Source organism: Trachurus japonicus, chromosome 10 (genome assembly GCF_045865225.1).
Source record: "Trachurus japonicus isolate A0001 chromosome 10, Traja_1.0".
Classification (NCBI taxonomy): domain Eukaryota; kingdom Metazoa; phylum Chordata; class Actinopteri; order Carangiformes; family Carangidae; genus Trachurus; species Trachurus japonicus.
In genome coordinates, this window is record NC_140916.1 from 8,629,349 (window position 1) to 8,653,000 (window position 23,652).

The 23,652-nt window shown below is 39.1% G+C and overlaps 1 protein-coding gene across 1 annotated transcript; it reads right to left on the reverse strand.

The window, feature by feature from the left end:
* Nucleotides 1–1,588: 1,588 nt before the first annotated feature.
* Nucleotides 1,589–23,070, reverse strand: anxa5a (annexin A5a). Its single transcript, XM_085788900.1, has 13 exons — nt 23,028–23,070; nt 22,082–22,146; nt 18,593–18,677; nt 16,284–16,378; nt 13,339–13,452; nt 11,261–11,351; nt 10,169–10,248; nt 9,709–9,759; nt 7,255–7,348; nt 5,325–5,420; nt 5,038–5,096; nt 3,973–4,095; nt 1,589–1,971 (listed from the first exon to the last, which is right to left on the reverse strand). The coding sequence occupies exons 1-13, from the start codon at nt 23,068–23,070 to the stop codon at nt 1,912–1,914; spliced, it is 1,056 nt and encodes a 351-aa protein (XP_085645026.1). The 3' UTR covers nt 1,589–1,911.
* Nucleotides 23,071–23,652: the final 582 nt, after the last annotated feature.

A 23,652-nucleotide genomic window follows, 5' to 3' on the forward strand; every position in this document is an offset into this window, starting at 1 on the left:
CTCTCTCTGCTTCTAAGTGGTGACTCATTCTTAACTCATATATAGATTACTTTTTTTCTGCAGTAAAGTCTTCAAACTGAGCCTCCAAAGTTGTTCTGCAAACAATGTGTACATTCATCTGTCTCATCTTGAGCTGCGTCATATCTGAAAGAAAATAATATGGGGGCTTAAGTGCAATAAAAAAAAAAGCTCAGACAGCCAAAGAAATGCAATTATGGCTCCTCACCTGAGTGGCTGTAACTGCAGGGTACAGGTTACATCAATTTGCACGTCATTTTCAGGTGAATTCACGTCTGCAGACACAGCAGGAGCCTCCGAGGAAAAAAGCAAGTCAAAACATGAAAACATCTTCAGCTCCAACCTTCAGGTGGTTTTTGAACGCAACATCTGGCAGAGTTTATTAAACATAATGAGAGTTTCTGAACCAACCAAAGAGAGAAATCATCACTTAGCTGCGTTTTGTGACATAAAAACCGGCTGCTGTGAGACTGAGTGATAATTAGAACAAATGATGAATGTCAATCTGATTTCACAACATGTGAGAGCAGAAGATAAACAAGCTCGTTGTTCTCTGTGCAGCCTCCAAGATCGTCCTGCTGTGAATTTAGTTATGAAACCATGATAGACTGGTGCACTCTGTTCATTGTACAAGTAAAGAGTCATAGAGGTAGAATGGGGCAGATAACTGGAAAACATTTCTATATCTTTAACCCCAGAGAAGCTTTGGTATGTTTATTTTACTGCAAACACCTGTTGTCAGTTTTCATCAATAAAATATTCTATATCAGTTTTCTTGATTCATGTTGACATCTGAAAATGAAGGTGAATATTATAAGAGAACAATGCGAGAAAAATACTCCCTGAGATACTGTATATCAATAGATTAGAATTACTGATGTGTTAAGGTGTCTAGTTGAAATGGAGCAAATGTGAAACTATACAATTCAAGGTGAATTATCTAAGATTAACTTATGCTAATTTTAATTATTCATCAATATTGATTATTTTCCTTTTTTCCATTTACTTGTGTGTTATTTTCCATTATGCAGAAGTCTTGTTTTATTATCAGTGCTGATGGTTTGCTTCACATCTACATGCTAAATATCTAATTTTAGAGCATCTCCTCAGTTCATGTCACTTCTAATGAAAAACAGTGGAGAGACAGAGTCGGCTCATTTTAAACTCTGCTGCCATCCTGTGGTACGACTCTGGCAGAGTGAACCCATTTCCCATCCATTGATCTGAGGACCCAATTAGTTTGACATCAGGCCCTTCGATGCAGAAAGACATGCAGGCAGTAGATGCCTTTATATGAGTCAACAAATGTCTAATAGTGTCCCATTACTTATTGATCACTGACAGCTGCTCTGTAATTTAAGTCCGGGATCAGCGGTTCATTTGTAATTAATGAGTGCAGGAGCGCATGTAGGATTTAATAATTCAGCAGCAGTATTGTATTTTCTAAGTTGCATTTAACACATGCTGTGAGCACTGTGGACTAACAAGGTAAACAACTGTCAACACTGTGTCAGTTTGACAGGAAAGTGGGCCAAATGACCAGAGCAAATAACATGAGACAAATATTTAATTATTTCAAAACATAGCTTACATTAATCTCTACAGCAAAATTCAGAACTGCACCTTTATTGAACACATGATTTAGTTTGTTTTGTCTAATTAATGTAAACAAACAAACTTTTAAGTGAATGCACTCCAATGTCTGTTAATTCATTAGATAATGTCACAAGTCAAAATGACAGGCAGGTAATTCACACTAATTCAATCCATAACAAGCGTACATCAGAAGGAGTCAACAACTCCGGATCAATAACCTCATCTCTCGTGTAGCTTTGTCTCGCAGCATCGCGGCGTCTCGTATCAGAGCTGCTCAACACGCCACATAAAGCAGCATTAATCATTGCCACCACAGAGGTAGAGCAGGGCCTTCTGGTAGTCTCCGCTCGTGTCCTCCTGCAAAAAAGCGGACACAATACATTTTATTAATCTTATAAATTAAAGAAGCCCCTCACTAACTCCACTCAGAGTGCACATACCGTTTTTATCAGAATAACCTCCGTTATTTCCACTTCTAAATTTTAAGTTTTTACATTTGCACTTATTTTATGGTATGTCTTCGTGTTGTCTATGCTCTGTGTTGGTTTGTGCTCTTGTGGATGAATGGAAGTGTGGTTGTTCTCTGTGTTTTTATGATGAGCTACCTGACATTTGAATTTCCTTTCAGGGATGAATAGAGTTCACTCTACTCTGCTTCTTGTTTATATTTCTTCTTCACTGTTACCTGTAGCCCTCTGTTCATGTTTTCCAACAGTGACGGATATATATCACTCTGTCACTTGTCATGACATGTGGACAGTTGTCGCTCCGCTGGTCGGATCTCCTGCCCCGCCTCCCCACATGTTGAATTGCCCTTGAGCAAGACACTGAACTCCAAATTGCTTCTATTGTCATCGATCACTGGTGTCGCGCCACAATAGCAATGATAGATGAGTATGAGTGCTGACGTGATACGATGTTATCCTTTTACTTAGTTCAACATTGCTGAGCTAGTCAGTCGCCTAACTAACTAGCCTGATGTTTGAGCTTTTCCTTACTTTATATATTTACTATATGTAGCATTTGCATATTATTTCACAATGGTAAGCCTGACTGCTCAGCTTTTAGTCACATTATTCAGCCCAAATTAACTTTTTTGGTGTGTCACATGGTTGTAGTGCTTCATTATCAGGCAAGAACAGGTAAAGACTGTATATATTCTTGATTTATTGTGGATTGTTTGTATTAAGAGTTAACTATTAAATTTTCCTTGCATACAACTTCTAGAAAAGGTTGCTTCGCAGCCATCCTGCCACTTGCGACATAAAGTAATAGCTGCTTCAAATGCTCCACATGACAGACTCAGGGGCTCAACATGTTGCTTCACTCAGCAGCTCATCACTACAGTCTGAACAATGAAATATATAGAGAAAGGGGAAAGAGAGAGGTTTCTCTTTCTTAGCTTGCTGTGTCTCAGGTGTGGAGTTGGCAAAGAGCCCGCAGAGATGTAATATGGTGGAAAGGTAACGAGGCAGGAATATTAAAACAATAAACCTTTCCGCTGCAGAGATTTTGATCACACCTCATGAGAGAGAAGTTAGTGATGGGAAAATGTCCCACGTCTGCAACTGTTGAGCGTTCACACACCACCAGACATCAAGGCTGTTGGTGAGCTGATAGCTATTATGTGATGTGACTGAATAAAGAAGAAAAGAAGAATTTCATCATAGGATTAAAAAAAAGTTTGTTTGTGTTTTCTGGCACCTCAGTGTCATTGAGAGTTTCCATGACATAACAATGACTTGAATGTTGATGTCAATTGGATTTCAATTGGTAACTGTAAAACATACTGATCTGATGATGTCACAAAAGGGAAATGGAAAGGTGTCACTATGAAAAATACCAACATGGAATATAAATACAACTGAAAAAATGATAAAAACCAGCAATTTTGAAACATTAATATCAATATGAACTCTATTAAATCTGTGAAATTTCATATTTCCTCAGTGGTATATTCAGCTTTAGGGATTTAAAGATTCTTTCATAAGATCTTATTTATTATCTATTCCATATAGGCCACTTGGCATTTTCCATTGGAGGATGGCAATAACTCCTCTCTGTAGGAACACGTGGCCCCAGGAGAATAGATTAATTCACTTCGGCTGGTGGGAAAAGCAGTGAAGCAGTCTCATCACGCTGAACAAGGCATTTAAAAGAAATCACTAATCTCCACTCCATCACTGCACTGACATGAATGGTGTGTAAGCAGCATAACCATAGTACCCCCATCTGGTGCTTTTAAAGGCCCACAGAGGGATGAATGAGGATGTTTAACAGAACATCAGGAGGAAAAATGTGAAGAGAGTGACACTACATCTCATTGACGAAGGCTTTGTGTCGGAGGGAGCCGGCTACCTGGATGGTGGCGTACAGAGTCTGTCCGTACATCTTCTTGTAGCAGGTTTTGATGTCCAACATGTCCTGCTCGCTCCTCGACACCATTATCCTCATCAGGGTCTCGTCATCAGTCCCAGCACGCTAAGCACAAACACAAACACAGACTCAGCAGCTGTGATTAACAGGCTAGAAAACACAGGAGGAACGTGCCACGATTTATTATTTTTACTTAGAGCTCAACTTTATGACAAAGATACTGTACATCTATTTGATTTGCAGTGTTTCAACTCTTTATATACAATACCTACACTAGTTGCTTTTTATGCAATCATTTCCAAATGCATGCACTGTACAGTTGGATTTTGTGGATGTATTTTTCCTGCAATTCCATTAGTTTCTCTATGATATTGTTAGTGAATTGCGTAAATTGTGGTAACTTGATTTACTGTTTGTAAAAGCCAAAAAGTTCAGAAGCTTATACGAAAAAGATGGACTCTAAGGGGAGATGTGTTAACATCCTATTGGCTATTGGGCATAAACATTAAGATAAAGATTTATACCTCCTAGATTATGGGAAAGCAACAATGGTTTCCCTCTCTAATACAAAGTGTTATCCAGTGACAACGCCTGTTATCATCACCTACCTCTGCAGCTGTGTCTGAAAACCGCTAAAGAGTGAGATTTAAGACGCAAAAGGAGGAAACATGGCTGTGGCATGTTCCTGGGAGAGGATGTGGGGCAGATAACCATCTCTAGCAGTATATCTCAGAAAGGGGGCATCTAATTCTTAGCTTTAAACTACTAACACAGAGGGATTGACCTTTGACCACACAAACAAACACTTAGGAGGAGTCGGAGTACATGTAAAATCTAAGTATAAAGTGAAATGGAGTGTTGTCAAAACCAGTAGTAAAAAAAAAAAGAAGTGATGTTAAACTCTTCCAACGAGGACCGAGCAGGGCTGTGAGGCGTCAGGGGCAATTTCTCTGTTAGAAGTGGATTTGTACGAGTATTTTTGGTGCCTGATGTCTAGTTTTGGACACATAGACTCATCAGTATTAGAGAAAGAGACGTGTCACTTACCCTCATGGATTTATACAGGCCTTCAGCAAAATACTCTGGGACACTCCTGGCACAGCTCACTGTGGATGAAAAAAAAGAAAAAACTGAGACCCTATAATATTCTGGTATGTGTAAAACTAAATATTTGTCATGTTAATCTAACATTGATTTGGCTTTTTTTTTTCTTCTGTCAAGCGGTGTTATGTTTTGCTGTATTTCACTTTAATTTGGACATCAAGAAAGAAAATGGTCACTTAAGTGGTTTTTTCTCCTGTTTATGATGAGTTCAGATAAATTGTGGGTCTTACCAACAGCTAGCAGCAAGTTCTCCAGATTCCCAGTGGTCTCTCCTTTAATGCAGTCCTCTATATCAGAGTTATAGAGCTTCTTGTAGGTGTCAAACACTGGAGAGAACAAAACAACCTCAGAGACACAGTAATGTTGTCTTAGCTGTGGAATAAAGACACTCAATATTGAAAAGGTTCAGACATTTTCAACATATGTGTCTCAACTTATTATATTAGAAAATGACTTGTTGTCTTTTGTATATTTAATTGCAGTATTTAAATTGATGAATCTATAGTGTTATATTGGCTCTACTTTTTTGTACACACAGGCACAATCATCACATTAAACTTTACCATTTATCGATTAGATATATATCACATAATATGTGATCTTAAAAATAAAGTGTGAGCACAACCCATATGAAGTGTGGGTGGATTCAACCACTCTCTGGATGTTTGGATGTTGGATGTGCTGCACACAGGTCACATTTTATGAATGGTTAAACAAAAAAATAAACCAAAAGTGCCATTGATGCTTGTTCCTATTCACGACTGAAACATGTCACTTCATTTTAAACAAACACTTCTTCTGGGTTTAGATCCAGAGGAAGGACACCAGAGTTCTTCACGGCCAAGTGGCTGGAAGATTGAGTGTGGGGCTGATGCAGGAGACGGCAGAAAAACAACAGCGACAAACAGAAACTGATAGTTATTTGTTCAATCACACCGCTGACGTTCACGCTCTCCTGACATGTCATGTGATGCAGTCGTGCGGCTCATTAGCAACGGGTCCTGTCTACAAAGCAAAAGAAGTGGTGGCACTCTGCTGTAAAACATTTTAGAGAGGAGCAAAGAATAAATGTTCTGGTCGCAAGAAACCAGACTATCCATCTCATCTCATATGACCAGTCTTTATTGATTTATCTGCAATATTTCTTTCATTTTATTCAATAATTCATTCACATTAGCTGAAAGATTAATATTCTGCTTTCAGTGCTTTATGCTTAATTTTCTTTTCTTTTTTTATTATTCTACTATTGGATATTTTATTCGGCTTAATTTAAGTTTCCTCTGTAAAGCATTTTGTTTTGTGTCGAGTGATTTATATAGTGTTCCCACATCTTCTTAAACATTCAATACAAGGACATTTCAAGGACTTTCCACATTGTGATTTCCACAAAAAACAAAGAGCTGACACAGCAACGCATGAGACGTGGATCAAGGTTAATTACAGTTATAACACTCTTTCTAGTAAGAATGAAAAAAAAGACCTGAATGTTTTCAACACATCGCATCTCTTCTGTGTTACATCATAATAAAAGAACTTTAATCCTTATTTTACATTTAGATTACATAAATTCAAGCATTTTCAAAAAAGCAAATGTGTATGTCTAATATACCACATTATTTAACTGGGGGCTCTTTCAAAATAAGAGTCCCATGTCGGTTTATTTATGTTTTCAACAATTTTCAAGGCCTTGATTTGGCCTGTCAATGCTGACTCCCTACTGCATGTCAAATTCACACTTCAGCTAAATTTCTTCAATATCATATAATTGGATGCATTTTTTGCTGCTTGTGTCCCTCCCCTTTAATTTTTCAGAAAGTTGTGTGTTCATGAGTCTGACCAATGCTGCCGGGCTCATAGCTGTTGTTTATCACCGGAATAAACTCTACAAATCCTGGTTCTCTTGACTTTTTTTTGTTGTTTTTGTCAGTGTTGTGTTTCAGTCTCCACTCCGACCTCAGTTTTCCCACTGGTGATTTGTTGTGTGTGTGTTTCTTCGATGTATTCCTCCGGAGATATTTGTCAGTAGCAATTTCTGAATTATTTATGTATAATGAGGTATAACATGGCTGCAGGGTGACAGTTGCTGTAACTGTTTGCAACTTTTTGATGTTGCTCACTTCGACACTCAACGTTCAAATGCACCGTCTCAAACAAACTCACCTTTCCTGAGATGCTCTGCGCTCCTGTTGCCAAGAATTGTGATGAATTTCTCCTCGTCGGTGCCAAACTTGCCCTCACCGGCGGCATACAAGTCCTGGAAGGGCAAAAACACACACACATAGACACACACACACTTAGCAACCTTGTGTGTGACATGACTTATTGGGAGGCACAGATGGAGCAGAAATGACAGCACTGATGTAAGACCTTGTTCTGTGCCAAAACAACAACAGAAAAGTTTGTTTCTCTGCTTTAAAAAAACTCTCCGGATTTCAGGTATTTTCCTCCAAACTTTTCTGCAACAAAAAAGTTCCCTAAATCATCAGATATCTCATATTTAATGATTAAAGAGAGAAAAAATCATTATATTCATATTGAGACAAGCAGATATGTTGGTACAGCAGAAAACGATAGAATTTGTAATTTGTGTGACATCCAAGAGGTGGAGAACGAAATGCATTTTGTGTTACACTGTCCTTTCTATGACTTTATAAGACAAAAACTATTTAGTAAGGTAGATCCAAATAACGAATTTGTGTGGTTGGACGATGCTGAGAAGCTAAAACATCTTTTTCAGTTGAAAATATTTGCATTTTCTTTATTTCTTGAAAAGGCCTGGGCAATGAGACGAAGAGCAATATACAGATGAGTACTGAAAGTAATCTTAAATTTTTTATTTACGTGTCACACTTGTGTGGCAGGTAAAAAATCTTTGGATTTGTTATTAAATGTGACTTGTAATCCCACAGTGGTGGCATGACACACAAAAATTCATTCATTCATTCATATATTTTTAACACACGCTAAGCATTTTAATAAATTCTGCATTCCTTATACTAATTTGATTACAGAACAGTTCAACAGTAATGCTGTTGACAGTGGAGGGGAACTTGTATGACAATCACATGCTCTACATTTAGTTTCATGTTGGGCCACTTGCTGTATCTGTGTTGGATCCTGGTCTGCCACTATTTATTTTATTTTATTTAGCCTTTATTTAACCAGGTAAAAGACCCGTTGAGATCGAGATCTCATTTTCAAGGGCGACCTGGCCAAGAGGGCAGCAGCACACGTCGTCAACATTATAAATTACAAAATACAATATACAACAATATACATTACAATATTACATTATATTAAATAGGGCCATGTTACAATGGAGGTTAAAACAAAAAGTGCAGGGAGCAGGAGGTCAAGGTGACAAGGTTGGTCAGCAAAGGCACCGCTCAAATGATTTTTGTTGTCGGACCTTTAAGAAGTGTCGAAATACACCAAGAGATACAAGTTCAGACAATTTCAGTTCGGCCTGGAGGTTGTTCCATGTTAATGGAGCGGCATAACTGAACGCTTTTTTCCCTAATTCGGTCCGCACTCTAGAAATGCTCAAACAATAGATATCACTGGACCTTAAGGCATATCGATTTTCTGTTCGACGGAGGAGTGAACAGAGGTAGGGAGGAACTAAATATCATTAATGAGGGGCGGTTCATAAGAAACCAGATGTTCTCCACTGCTGAAGGTTAATGAATTTATTCTATTGACTGAGGACTGGCTCAAAGCTTCCATGGCCTTTAGCTTCACTGCAGTTTGAAGAGCAGCTCACAAACATGATAAAATCCTCAACACGCTGACATTTGAAAAACAACGGTGAAATCAAGATGAATCTGCTGGTGTGGTACAGCAGCCATCTACCTGTTGTAAAGGGATTTGTCCTGTTTCCACAGCTTTAAACAGCCGGATGTTGCAGTTTAATATTAAACTGTGAACACACTAATGTCAAGACAGTCATGCAAAAAGAAAAAAGCAGAATATTGTACCACACTTTATTATAGTGATAAGCTAACAATCCCAGCATGACCATAAAAGTGAAATAACACTGTGAAAACCTGTTGTCACTAAACGTCATAGGTTCAGTCCCCGAACATGTGAATAAACATTATTCTAAATTTCATTTTCCTTCCTCGTATACAGTATCTGCTATTGTAAATGAATTGTTCACAGATGTAATGACCTACAGACAGTGTTGGATGATTCTTACACCTCATGATCTACATACAGTGCAGATGTTGACCAACTATCAAGTCTCAATGAGCTGCACTGACTTAACATGTTACATTGTCTTGTTTGCTTAATTTCAAAATAAGCAACAATCTGCCATGTCATCATAAGATGGAGTGGATGTGTTAGACCTTTTCCCTTTTCTTGGCTGGGAGCATTTGCTTGGCTCCAGTAAAGAAAAAAAACACATTTTATTTGCCCTATCTACGACTTTTCTAAAAACCTTCCAAACCTTTCTTGGTGCACACAGACAATTTTAAAAATGTTGGTACTGGACGTAATGTTATATGCACAAGATCAGTAGTGAATGCAGTGATCTTTGAGGTTATTTGATAGAAGAAAGAAGAAAGAAAAAGGCTGGTGGTGAGATGTTTTTCTCGTGCTCTTACTTCTTACCTTAGCGTCTTTCTCGATCTTGCTCTCGTCTACTCCCTCCTCCCTGCTCCCCTGAAGTGATCAACCAGACAGACAGACAAACAGACAGACAGACAGACAGACAGACAGACAGACAGACAGACAGACAGACAGACAGACAGACAGATGGAGAGGTGGACAAACAGGAAGCAAAAGTAGGTCAGTGTGGTTGGAAACACGATGAGCTCAGAGCCTCTCTCAACCCAAGTAACCCCTCGCGATTACATTATCCACTAAGTGTCCCAGAGCCATGAAGATTGCATTTCCACCTGTAAACCAAAACACATTTGAGAAACCAACCGTAGTGTATTGTGGTGTCACTCCCTCCTCCCTCCTTCTCTTTTCCCTGCCCAAACCTTAAGCTCTCCAGTTTGTAATGGTATCTCCAAAGGTTTTCATTATCAGGAAAGGAAACACAAGTCCCTTCTCTCTCTCTCTCTACCTGGAGCAGGATCACCAGAAGCTTCTGATAGTGCCCCGAGGTGTCACCGCAGACATCTTTCTCCAACTTGCTGCCGAACTCTGGAGGAAAGAGGAGAAGAGGGGCAGAAGATTGCTTACGCTTCTTGCTCACAACAGCCACTAATGGTTGCAATCGACCCTTGTGGGCCGTCCTCTGTTTTGCAGCAGGATCTCTGACAGCGGAGATTTGATTAGTCGGCCAGCGGACACAGCGGCCTTCTCTTTTGCCCTGATCAAATAAATTGGCCTCTTTGGCTTTGGGCTTTTGTTGTCATGCACTTTTTCCATGGTGGTTTGTTGCAATTTAAACCTGAGACACATTCCTATGGTGAGACCTTGAAGTATGAACAGAGCTGCAGTGTAGTCATTACTCTGATAACGGGAGGATATGTAGGACACTATAGGTGGAAACCAGATGGTGCAGCACCATAGTGTGAACTGTAAATAGGTATTATGTTCCACTACAGAAATCCTGTTCATCTTCTTCTCTTGAGAAAATATTGTCGAAGAAATCTATCAGACAAAAAATATATATGTCAACCTGTTAGAGCCGTACAATCTAGTTTTCTTCCGTACTATAAAAATATAGAAAAGCCAACACAACATCACATCTCTTTTTTTACTTATTGTTACTTCACTTGAATTTATGGCAAAGAAGTGAACTTCAAGTTGTGAGTGAAAAGATGAGACAATTTTCAGTCAAATCACACACTGGCATCCTGGTTTCAAATCACTGGAGAACTCCACACTAAAAATTATACAGATCTATTCAGGCAGAAGTTTTCCCACTTAAGTACCAGATGAAAGTTGTTGATGTGCAAATGATGAAAGCTACTTATGGGATTGAGCTGGCAATTATTCAAAACTCAGACAACAGACTTCACTTAATCTTATTCACAATTTTAACCCAGGCTGAGTCTATTTGTGTCTAAACTTAACTAAACCTTCACCAAAACAGAACATTAATGTTTTGAAGGCCACGCTGAAAAGAAAACACTTATATGTTACTAAAAACATTTCACCAATCACAACGCCCGGTAACATACTTTCTGTTCTCAGCTGAGTAACTCACCTTTCTTGTACACCTTGATGATGTCTTTAATCTGTTCTCCGGTCCTCGAGGCCAGGATCTCAATCAGCACTTCGTCATCAGTCCCAGCGCCCTAAAGGGAAGCAAACAAAACAACAGTGTGTTGATGAACTCGATATGAAACCTTATGGATTTTTGTGGCAGTGTTTTCTCAGACTTATCTTTTTTCCTTTTATTCCAAATCTTGTTTTTTTTTTTTTTTAAGAGGCATTTGTGATCAAAAATGACATTTGTTTAAAAATGCTTAAAGAAAAATTCAAGAGAATGAGATGCATAGTTTGTTTGAGAGCTGAGGTATGCAATTAAGGTGAGAAGGGGTGCAGTACTTTGGAGAGTGAGCTCTGAGGCTCTCTTCTCTTTGCTGTAATTAACCTGCAGCAAAGAAAAAATCTCACATACCAAACAAATGGAGCAGTGGATGTGATGGGAATACCGAGGCCGAGGCCGAGTCCTCGATGCTTTGCCTTTGACTGTGATTGAACATTTCATTTTCGCTGGTAATGCAAATGTGAATGTGTTTAAAGAGTAATGAGAAACAAAAATGTTCCACTGTAACCTGTGAGACAACTCAGGAGTTTGCTAAACCTAATTTCCTCCAAACTTTGTGAGGCTCAAGTGGGACATGCATGTAATACCTGAAAAAATAAAATGATGTCAGAACTCATAATCCATTTGGGCCACATGAGGAGAGCAGAAGATGGATATGAAGGAAAATAATGCACAAAGCCACCTGCAAAGTGTTACAGAGAGTGAAGAAGGCTCCTTTAGTTCCATCACTGCAATAAAAACAGCATCCTTAACCTCCGACCTTGAATAGATTTGAAGCTCATACAGGGAGAAAGGTCGGGTGAATCAATTTATGAAGACCACACCATATGAAAGATGATTTTCATCATACTTAAAGAATGTGTTTCTTGTGAGTGTGAAGTAATGGTATGAGCTATTCTCAGTCTGATCATCAAGTCAAGTGCAGCAACAGCAAAAATAATGTTTGCATGTTTTTTTTTAGAAAAATAATAATAACATGAATCTTTTGTGCCACAAATTAATTGGTTTGTGTCTTCCCCTTTGTTCCCAATTTTCGAACTTGACATTCAGCATTCGCAAGTTGTCATTGAGTGAGAAGCGGCTGGAGCTACTGAATACTAAAATATACAAGTCGTGATTGTTTTATCTTTTCAAAAATGCTCGAGTCCTCAGATCGTAGATTGTGTTATGTGATTATTTTGGCCACATGGGAATCAATGACCCACTGCTTCATATATTCCCTTTATAAAATAGCTATTTGATAATAACTTCCATTAACAACAATAGCTTTCATCTGGAGACATGGTCCTGGGCACCAGGGAGGTTTCAGTCTGATATTCACTTTCCTCTGACCTCTTTGTGACATTTGCTGCTGTACAGCGAGTGGGTTCATCTGAGTTTTCTCTCTTTTTTTTGATGGAGGGCAGATGAGGTTGGATTGAACCATACAGTATATTTGTAACTCCAGAAATATGAGCCGAAAATAAACATCAAAACTCAGTAGAGCTTCATAGTTTGGTAATAAGTCTCTTTCCAAATCAAACACAAGTTGATTGATTCACTGTCCACATAAAAATTTTCTGTGGAGTGTTTATCCATCCTGCAGCATTTATCTTAGTTCTTCAGAAAGAGGGTGGAGAACATCTGTGTGAAACACTGAGTAAGCGGAACAAAGACCATATCAGCATGAAACAGACCTGTTGCATGGCAGACATTTAAACTTGTCAATCACAAGTTTAATTAAAAGCATCGATAATGGCCGAGTTCCAGCTCTGTGATCCAGTGCCAGGGCGCTGGTGTTGTGCCTGCTGGTCCATTGGCAAGGCTTCAATAGAGGGGAGCCTTCATCATTTGGATTATCTAACAATTATTTTCTTTTACAGAAATGACAAGTTGAAACATTTTTCTTTGAGACAGGTCTGTAGCTCAATTAAAAGTTTCCACAAGCATCTGTGCAAAAAACAGCACAAAATAAACTGTGTCCTCTGAGGGTTTGGACACAGGAGCAGCTGAGTAATCTTTCATTAGTTCACCTTGAGAGCGTTGTGCAGTTGAGAAGCATCATATGATACAGGCGGGGTCATCAAGGCCACAATCAGAGTCTCAAACAGCCCACCGAGCTCCGATTTCAGTGCGCTCACCAAGTCCTGCGGTCAAACAATAGAGATTAATGACAACGGGAAAGAAAACAATATTAATTGCATTTGTATAGAGCTCAGCTTTAACATCATTTAGATGATGAGTCAGTTCATACAAATATAATTTCAGTACAGTGACTGGAACCACTGCTGGAGGCAAAGCCATACTTAAAAGGGATAGTAGCATTTTTTAAAAGTGGGGTTGTATGATCTACAAATAGCCCCTAAGTACTTTAATTGCAGTAGAAGACTCTCTGCACTCTTCCCGTTAGCAACGCCAGCCCATAGCCCTGCCCAGAGATTTACAACATACAGTGTTGTGAACAGACCCAAAGAAACGGCCTATTTTTGCAGCCTAAAAGAGATTTTACCTGGAAAAAAAAACACACAGTTCCATTGTTCGCTATAATATAATTTTTTCCAGCCCTTCAAAGTGCAGGAAAAACACAGTTTTTATTTGGACCTAACCAACTCACGTATCCCTCTGCCCAGGGTTAGCGCCCGCCGATCAGCAGTTGGTTAGGTCCTAATAAAAACTGTATTTTTCTTTTCTTAATAAATGCAACATTTGTTTTATTCAAATATTACATAAAACTGACTGAGAAGGGATAAATGTAAAATAAAAAAGAGAGAACTTTCAGATTCTTCTTGTAAAATTTCACTGCTCTGCTGAGATTTTAAGGCTGGAAAAGGTTAATACGAGGGGATGATGACCTGCAAAAACTGTGCAATATCTCCTTCATCTACCAACTCGCCAAAGAGAACGTACAGTATTAAACACAGACAGATCCATCTAACTTGACTTTTGTATGCAGTGAGTCACATTTGGGCATTGTAATGAGCTGCAACCTACATGACATTGAAGAAAAGAGGGTAATTGCATATTTTCCTGTGTTATTTGTGTGTGTGTGTAACACCCATGGGATCCTGTGATCCATTGTGCTTGGCCACTACAACTCAATATCCAGACCAAGTCCAATAATCCATCTTTCGTTTTCCACTTTCCTGTTTAAGTTGTTGCACCTCTTAAAAGTCAAAAATCCTCATAAACAAACACACAAGCAAACAAAAAACTCATCAAAAGGTTCATTACAGAGCCAGACATTCAGTTTATGTAGAAAATGAAAAAGAAACCGAGCAGAGAAACAGGAGCACGCTCTCTGAACAGACATGACTGCCATCTGTTTTTGTCTCGACTGTCTGCCACCACTTTTGCTTTCTGGTGTTATTGCAAACAAGCAGTATCTCTTGCAATTATTTCATTTTACAACACGTCATAAAATCTGCTCTGATCGCTCTGAATAGTGATAAAAACAAATAGGCTCATTCTGCGGTGATGCTCGGGAGGTTATTCCAGAGGCTACTTGCTGATTTTCTGATGTACCTTGTATCTCAGAAACTGCATCATCTATTTATACTTCAGGAAGCAATTACATTTGCCAGGATGCTTTTCAATAACCTCCACAGAAAGCAAGCAAATTCACTCCGGTTTTTCAGTCCACAGGTGGTCATAAAATATCCTGACAGTGTGATAGAACAGTGAGGGCAGGGGACGGCACAATGTCCATGTGCTGTAACCGACTGCACTGAGCTCTGGTCCACTGAGACACAGGGAAATTGATCTTCCTGCCTCTGTTCATTCTGTAGACAAACAGCACCTGTGATTGATAGGAGCTACACACACACACATACATACATATGTATATATATATATATATATATATACACACATGTTGCCTGTTTTTTTAAATTATCATTGGACTTGGAGTCTGTAAATAAAGCTACCGGTATCTATATAAATAGGGGGTGGACTGATGATTCTCTCATCTGTGATAATTATATTGCTTTGAGTCTCAAACACGTTTAAATGAAAGCTTCTGAGATGTCTAGAGGGGAAATGTTTCTTTAGAACAACACACACACACACACACACAAATACGCAGCGACAACGAAAATATGAGAGCCACAACTGCTCACACACTACACTTGGAAGCACTGATTTGATCTGAGTCACTTCAGAGCTACAGCTGTGAATAAATGTATTGGAATAAAAAATAAGATATTTCGCCTTTCCTCTTAAGTAATTTAAAATGGATATACTTAAGTTTAATATTCTAAAAAGTACAGCGTGCACTTTCAACCACTGGAGGGGGAAATAATTTCAACATGTGTTTTTCATGACTTTGTCCTTTAATCATATAGAAATAATGATTATCTCACAATACTCGTGATACTGGATCTGAACAATGCTTCCAAACATTACCATCCTGCCAAAACAATACAGTATGTTTACTTGAGCTTAACCAGGTCGAAAAATTAAACATAAATAAATAATGATAGATTAGAAGGATGTCTGAAAATTGAACACATGTTGCATCCCTGTCATTACCTGTTGATAATCTTGAGACCCCTAACTTCCCTCAGGATGGGAAACGCTGCTCTGGAGCATCAATATGTATTAATCCTTGGCTGAAAGTAGTAATGTCTACTGAAAACTGAAATGCCTGCAGCTGTTTCTGGAAACCTTTCAGCATGTGTTTGGACCTTCTTTATGTTTTCAATAGAAACCTTTGCTGACATAGATAAATTGTTGGCTTTGGTCTTTTCATTGAACAGTTGAGAATAAGAAAAATGAAGAATATAAGATTCATCCTTTAAGAAAAGGAAAACAATGAGGAATAGGTAGAAAAACAAAAAATAAAAATAAACATCTGTTATATTGAGTGTCACTTGAGTGCTGGTGGGTGGGGACACAGACGCTGACACGACCTGTAACCATCCATCCATGTGACTGCTGGTTGTCATCAGCTCTCTGTTTCATTCCCTACGGCTCACCTTACCTTTCCATAGGCCTTTTTGTACGCTGCCTTTATTTGCTGGCGTTGATCGTTGCTACGTGCCGTCAGGAGCATCAGGATGACGTCTTCATCCGTACCTGGACAAGAAATTAGAAAAAGAAAACTGCATTAAATACAAAAACACATGGACAATTACTCTGTGAGCTACAGAAACAAACACTCACTGGAACATGGAAAAATGCTATTTATTACTATTTTTTCTTTTTCAATAAACAAAAGGCAAAATAAAGCATTTTTCTAGTGACACCAAACATCTAGCAGGAGCTTTCTACCTGGTGGAGAATAATTGACAGCTTGCCATATACTCCCATATGAGAAGCCAACCCGCTTAAACCAAGAGATCTGGATTCAAAAGGACTGGCCAGGCACATGATCTTATAATCAATAGATCCTGAAAGGTATCGGCACCTGAGAGAAAATGGCTCAGATGGACAAACAAGCTCAAGAGCAGCACGTGATATTTTCTTGGGAGATTTTGCCGGGGCAGTTATGGCACGAAGCTTTTCTTATCTGTAATGACAGCCTATGACAGTGGTCTGGTTGGGTCATCATTGCTCTCCTCCCTTTGTCACTTTATTTAATTACACATTACATTGTGAGAGTGCTAAAACTGAGTGACGTATGAGCAGGAGATAAAAGGGGCAAGGAAGGTCCTGGTGGTCAGTGGGGGTCAAACGTAGCAGTCGTAATTCCCCTTTAATTCAGTCATCAATTCACCCATTGATTAACATTAATGACTGCAGGAGGACGTTTGGATTGCAGTTTTCAATTGTGTATCTCTGCAATTAACATTAGATCACTCGAGAAAAGAAAGTGATATCAGGGGGCCAACCAATTAAAAATTAATCCATACTGAGGTGAGCAGCTTTAAGCCAAGACAAAAGCTGCATAACGCAAGACTTACATTGTAAAAACATTAAAATGATAAATCTCATAACACCCACAAGGTTCACAGAGTTCAGCATAGGATTATGCTCTAGGCATTATGGGCCATTTTGACAATTCAAAAGGCTTTAAACTTCAATTAAAATCAAATTAGGAACCAAGCCCTTTGTGTCAAATATGGACAGGAGTAATTAGAAATGTTTATATTCGCACATGGTTTGTATTCTTCTAAAATTGACTAGCAAAGCTCACAGACAAACAACAAGCTGTGTTGCTACAGGTACAAATGAGGAAGGGAAAAACAAATGAGGAAATATACGTATGTTAAAGGCACAGTGATGCAAAGGTTTCTAACTCTACAAAGTCATCAGACACGGCTGTTTTCTCATCTCTGCAGGGTCAGATCACATACTAAAACAAACTTTAGCTTGGGTCTGTTTCTTTGTGGGACGAAGCACTCGGCATCAGGACCCTGCTGTGCACAGGGTGAGGCCTGAAATGAACAAGGAGGCGGCATTTTCTTGGCACAGTGTTGTTGTGAGGCAACTTTAGTGTGATTGGAATTGGTCATTACGTGAAATACTACTGATTTTATGACTGAAAAACAAAGCTAGACTGGATGAAAAAAAATCCTGAATACACCAGTGAACCCTCACACATGACTTCAATGGAAATGGGTCATTATCCTTTATTTAGCATCAGCGAATACTGTATCATCCACATTTGCACTTTACTATGTTTCATTTATTCACAAAAGTTCTAAACCATTACGTCCACCCACTGGTTGTGCCATCACATTATAGGAAGCTTCGTTATTTATTTGTCTCAGTGTTTGGTGATGGGTCATTAAGTGGCTCATTACTGTCTTGTTGCAGAATATTTTGTGGACATGTCTTGGTGTTGTGATGTATGTGTGGATGCCCCCCCCCCCAAAAAAAGTTCAGGTTTCAAACTTTTCCTCTAATTAGACCAAACACAACAGGACAGCACAGCTATGAACTTGCACACAGAAAGCACATGGTTCAGCTCTTGACAGCCGTGTCGTTTTTGTGTTTTATTGTTGTCCTGGATTCACAGAGGAGCAAAGAAAAACATTAGCATTGATTAAACAACCCCTAATGTATTCATCAATAATGACAGTGACTTGTGGACAAATGTAAATCAACCGGATGTAGTTAAGAAGTGGGACAAGGTGAGATGATGTATTAAAAAAATAAAACCTCCAGAAGGTGAAGGGATTTTGGCATCTCGCTGCCATCTGCCTTTGCAATAAAGTGAAAAATTAAAAATTGAAAAACGTTCCAGCATGCACAGGATTTGTTTTTTTTCTTTCTTAAACTAAATATTGTACAGCATAGTACATCACAGTGGACTGGCAAAAGTAAATGTTTTACAAGGCAACTGACCGATTCCTTTCATGGCCTTATGGAGAACCTCAGCATCGTGTTTGGCATTGAAGTTGACGAATGGTCTCACGCTGCCTCTGTATGCCTACGGGGAGAGATCAAGATCACATGTTAACACATTGTTTTCCAGCAGTGTTGGTAAGTAAAAAAACAAGAAAGTGTTGATGAGGGGATGGGGGGGTTTTATCTTAATGCCCAAATATATGCGTGTTTTACACAGCTAGTATCAAATGTGACCAGTCCTTCACATATAGTTTTTAAGATATATGTTGGTTTGCTTGAATGTAATGTGAATATTTGTCTGCCACTGAAATTTACAGCATGTTCATGCCTTTTACTGTTAAAATTGTTTAGTTACATTATATATAGATGAATTCTCAACTAAAAGACATAAAATTAGATGCACTTGAATAATAAAAACACAATTTCAACTAAGGATTTTGGTGCTCTGCTATGATCCATATGATAATTCAAGCAATTCCCTGACATGAATACTTAATGTTTCATTTTTTGGACATAAAAAATTTATACTGAAAATTGATGCAAATGCCTGGTGGTAGCTGCACTATAAAAATATTGCTAAAGGCCAAAGCTCTAAGTATGAGCTCAAATGAAATCTGACTGCTGCGTTGTGTGATGGTTATCATTTGCAAAATGTGCTGTGTCTGACTTGTTGGTGTCCTGATTGTTCTCTTGGGAAAACATAAATTAAAGAAAAGGCAATAAAACATCTGTCGCAGCTGCAGCCTCGCTTCACGCTCTACTCAGAGAAAAGAATATTGTCTCCCCCGCATCCGGCGCTCAAGGTTTCGGCTTATTATTTCTTTTGTTGGTCATCTGTTTTCAGACACTGACTGGCTTGTGTGTGTTATGATCTATTCAAGAGAACAACCTCTTCCGCGAATATGAGGATGTTTACTTTCAAGTGTCCCAGTCTTGATCCAGCCTACGTGCATCATGCAACTGAGTTTTAAATATGACACCACAGTCTCTCCTTAGAGATGAATACACGTCTCGTTCTGCAGGAAAATCACTCTCTGAATCTCTAAACTCTCTTTCAGCTCCAGGGTGTGAATCAGCACTTATTGAACTTATTTAATGTCCTGTAGTTTCTCAACAATTTAGCGTTCTTGTCCTTCCTCCGCTCCAAAGACGTCAATGCTAGAAAAATGGCACGCTGTCAGTGTGTTTCTCTTGTAATCTTCTCTGTGGATGCTCATGTCAGCAGGTCAAGGGTTTCTTTCTTTCCAGCATCCTGCATTAGCTTTTCATCTACAGTAGTGCTACTACACTGTCACCATTGAAGGTATAGAGTGAGATGTGTCAACAACTATTATGCTGTCCTGACGTTGACAGAGGACTGATCATATTGACTTTGACAAGCCTCCAAACTTTCATCTGGGGCATCATCAGGTGAAAATTAAATTTCAACCAAGCTTTGTTTTACAACCATATATCTGCAGCACTAATTACCATCAGTTTCAGCCGTACTTTACGATTACTGCTAATTAATGAACTCAAGATGGTGAATGTAATAAGCATTATACCTGTTAGGCATAAGCATATTAGCATACAAATATGGCGAAGATTCCCATATTCAACATAAAAAACCACTTGAAGCTCTTTTATTTAGTCATTTAGTCAACGTTTCGGTCTATTGACCTTAATCAGGACCCAGTGAAGAATCCCATATTAACAACCCCTGAGTGTTTACGTAATCTGACCATTTAAGGTCAGTGTTTGATGACTGAGATGATAATTTAACAATAAAAATACCGTTCACCAATGACATACTGTAACGCCATATACCCAAAAAATCTGGGGTTAAAGGGGAACTATGCAAGTCCGGTCACTTTTTGGTGTTTTGGTTTTTTTTTCTCTACAGAGCTCCCCCTACAGTTTGTAGGGGGAGAGTGCATATTTTCACTGTCATAAAACCTCACAGCTACACTGGAGAGAAGGCAACCCATGGAACGATGTCTGAGCGATTACAGATTACAGAGCGTGTTTGTGTGGTGTAGTGCTGTTGAGCAGTCCATGTTTCTAGCGAGACGAGATCTGGGACGGAGGCTCTGATATTACAATGTTGGTTTTTGGCCAAGAGACGCTAGGTGGAAGGCAGAGAGCCGCCATTCTCGCTGTAACAAGTCATTTAACCACAACAATTACTCCAAAGCTGTTGAATTAGGGTAAAAATCTTGCATAGTTCCTCTTTAATGGCACTGAACCTATGATTACGATTTGAACACCGCCATGAACATTAAGTTGGAAACAGGTAATAATGGATGAGCACACCCGCACACAGCCACGTCGTAGTTCCTAAAAACTTTACACTTAAACTTTTGGGCAACTTTAGAGTCGTCAGAACTACTTATATAGATTATTCCTGATGGTCTGGAGCCGGTTCTTTACACTGTGTGCATCAGTAATTCCTGTTTTCTTGACTCTCACAGTCAGGAGTATCTTTTAAGTGCCACTAATCAACAAACGTGAAGTGGGTCTAATGAGCAGAATGGAGGCCTCTCAAATCAGTGGTTGAAGCCAATGTGGATCTCAAAGCACTTTTTCCACTCAGTTCTTCTCAACTTTTTGAAAAAAGTACAGCAACCAGCCAAAGTGCCATCAGGGAGCATTGTCTCCCAGCTATCCTTTGATGAAATTGTAACCCAGTGGGGATACAATAGACACTCATGCCTGTTAGTTTCCATGCTCGTGGTAATACAATATGGTACAAATTAGACCACTGTCATCAACTGAAACTGAGTTCTTGCCATCACTTTACTCCTTAAATCAACTTATCCTCATCAGACAGTCTCAGGTCTCTCAACAAGCTGGAGAGGATAAAATCAAATCAAGGATATCAGATGAAGCTGTTCCCTCTCTTTTCCTGCCACTGAGTGTGTGTACTGCATGAGTTGTAATGTTTTACTAATGAGTGCATCATCTACGTGAGGCCCTTTCTGCAAATTAATAATTATCGAGGGGTCAGAGTCTCTTCAAAGATCAAGTCTTCACAGAAAGAAAGTGGGAAAAATCAGGATGCAGCGTGATGCAAATTCAGTTACATTTAGGAAAAAATAAAAGTTCAAGGCTGCATGCAAATCAGGGGGCTGTACTGACAGCTATTTGTGATGTGTATTGTGCAGGACTGATCATGCAGTGAGAGTTTCACTGTGGCTTGAAAAGGCAGTGACCTTTCAAGAGTCGAGACCAGTCCACACATCATTACACAAACATCTATTTTAGTTCTGGTGCCGTGGCTAAAACACACTGGTCCTTATTTTTAACTATTTTGAAGAAAACAGAAACACAATCCCCACAGGTTTGACCACACTTAGAAATTCACTTTAACACTCACCATCCTTTTCACTGACGGAGGACAAGCATTAAAAACATTGTAAAGAGAAAGAAACACATTTTAAAAATCAACTACATACAATCTGAATCAATACAGAGCAATAAACAACAGTATTTAGTTTCTGCTCTTACCACCAGGTGTGTGTCTTTGCTCTCCTCACAGGTGATCTGTGGCTCAGATGGAGGCTTCCTATTTTCTGGCCACTACAACTAAAACTCCTGGCACGTCTTGATGCTGGGGAAAGCTAACAGGACACACTTCCTCATCCGCATGCAGTGTTATCTTTCACTCGCTGTCAGTCAAAGAAGAGACTGTGGCCTCGTGGATCCAGTTGCCTTTGTGTGACCTTAAAAAAGAGTGACAAGGGTTAACCTTTTCTCCACGTTCAAGTGTCCCCAGGGACAGGTGAGACCAAATTAGTTTCTATGGTTAGTGTCTTAGTCATCTTTCATGATTGGTTTATATTTACTGGCAGTGTTTATTTCATATTAAATTATAGTTAATGAAAAATGTTTGGCAAAGGTTAACAACCATCCCCTAAAGTTTTGGATTACAGTTTCATTCATTTGCAATTACATACTCTGGATCATCACAAACCCTGTCACTGGTCAAATTTTGTTACAGCCTTTACCACGCTGTAAAGCCTTCCCTGGAGATATTAACTTCCAGAAATATATGCATAAAATATATACAGTAGGGTGTACTGTATGTTTGAGAGGGAAATGTAATTTGTTGTTCCCAGGGCTTGGAAAACTGCTGTTCCCCCCCATGCATAAGGATGAAAAAGGGTGTGATCCAAATAACTACAGACAGAATGAGGTCAGTAATTAGGACATACAGTCTGTACAGAGCGCCCCGGCCTCAACAAGCCATTCCAGCATCACCACCACCACCACCACCAGACTACACACACCCACTCTTTTAGCTCCACCGTCACAGGGATGGGAATAATCACATAGCCTATACTGCTGCTCACCATATATAAGGTGCTCCACTGCAAACATTTCACCTGACAACTGTACTTTGTGACAAATAAATCACAAACTCAGCTCTATCTCTGTTTGCCATCAACCTCACCTGTTGCTTCCGCCTCACCTGACTGTCCCATCATGGCCCCCATGTTGGCTTCAGCTCTCACTAGGTTGGTTGTAGCCTGAAAATAAACAAAACACAGTAGTCAAATATCATACTACTGAACTATTCAGCTTTCCCATTCAACAAGAATCTAACAAACATTAGTGTTTATTTGGATAGCTATTAGCTGTCACTAATGCAACAGCAACAGCCTGGGGTCCATGTTAAAACATGCATCTCAATAAATTAAAATGTTACATACAATTTTCCTACACACACACACACACACACACGCACGCACGCTACCTGCTAAATTTCTTAACATGTTACCAAATGCACTGAGATTAAAAATAAAAATCATAAAACAAATATAAGCAAAAACAGGTCAAATATTCATCAGGCCTTTACCCAAGAATAACCTTTTTAGCTTTTTTACTTGTTGCTTGAGTTGTGAAATATGGCAACTTACTCAGAACGGATTGTGTCATTATATTGTATTGACAGCAGTTATGCTATGCTATGCTATAGTCTTCCTCGGGGTAATGCTAGAAAACACAGCTGTGGAGGGGCCGAGCCATTTTAAAACCCACCTGTAGGCTACTGGTTGGTGAGAAGAATCCGTGTAAAG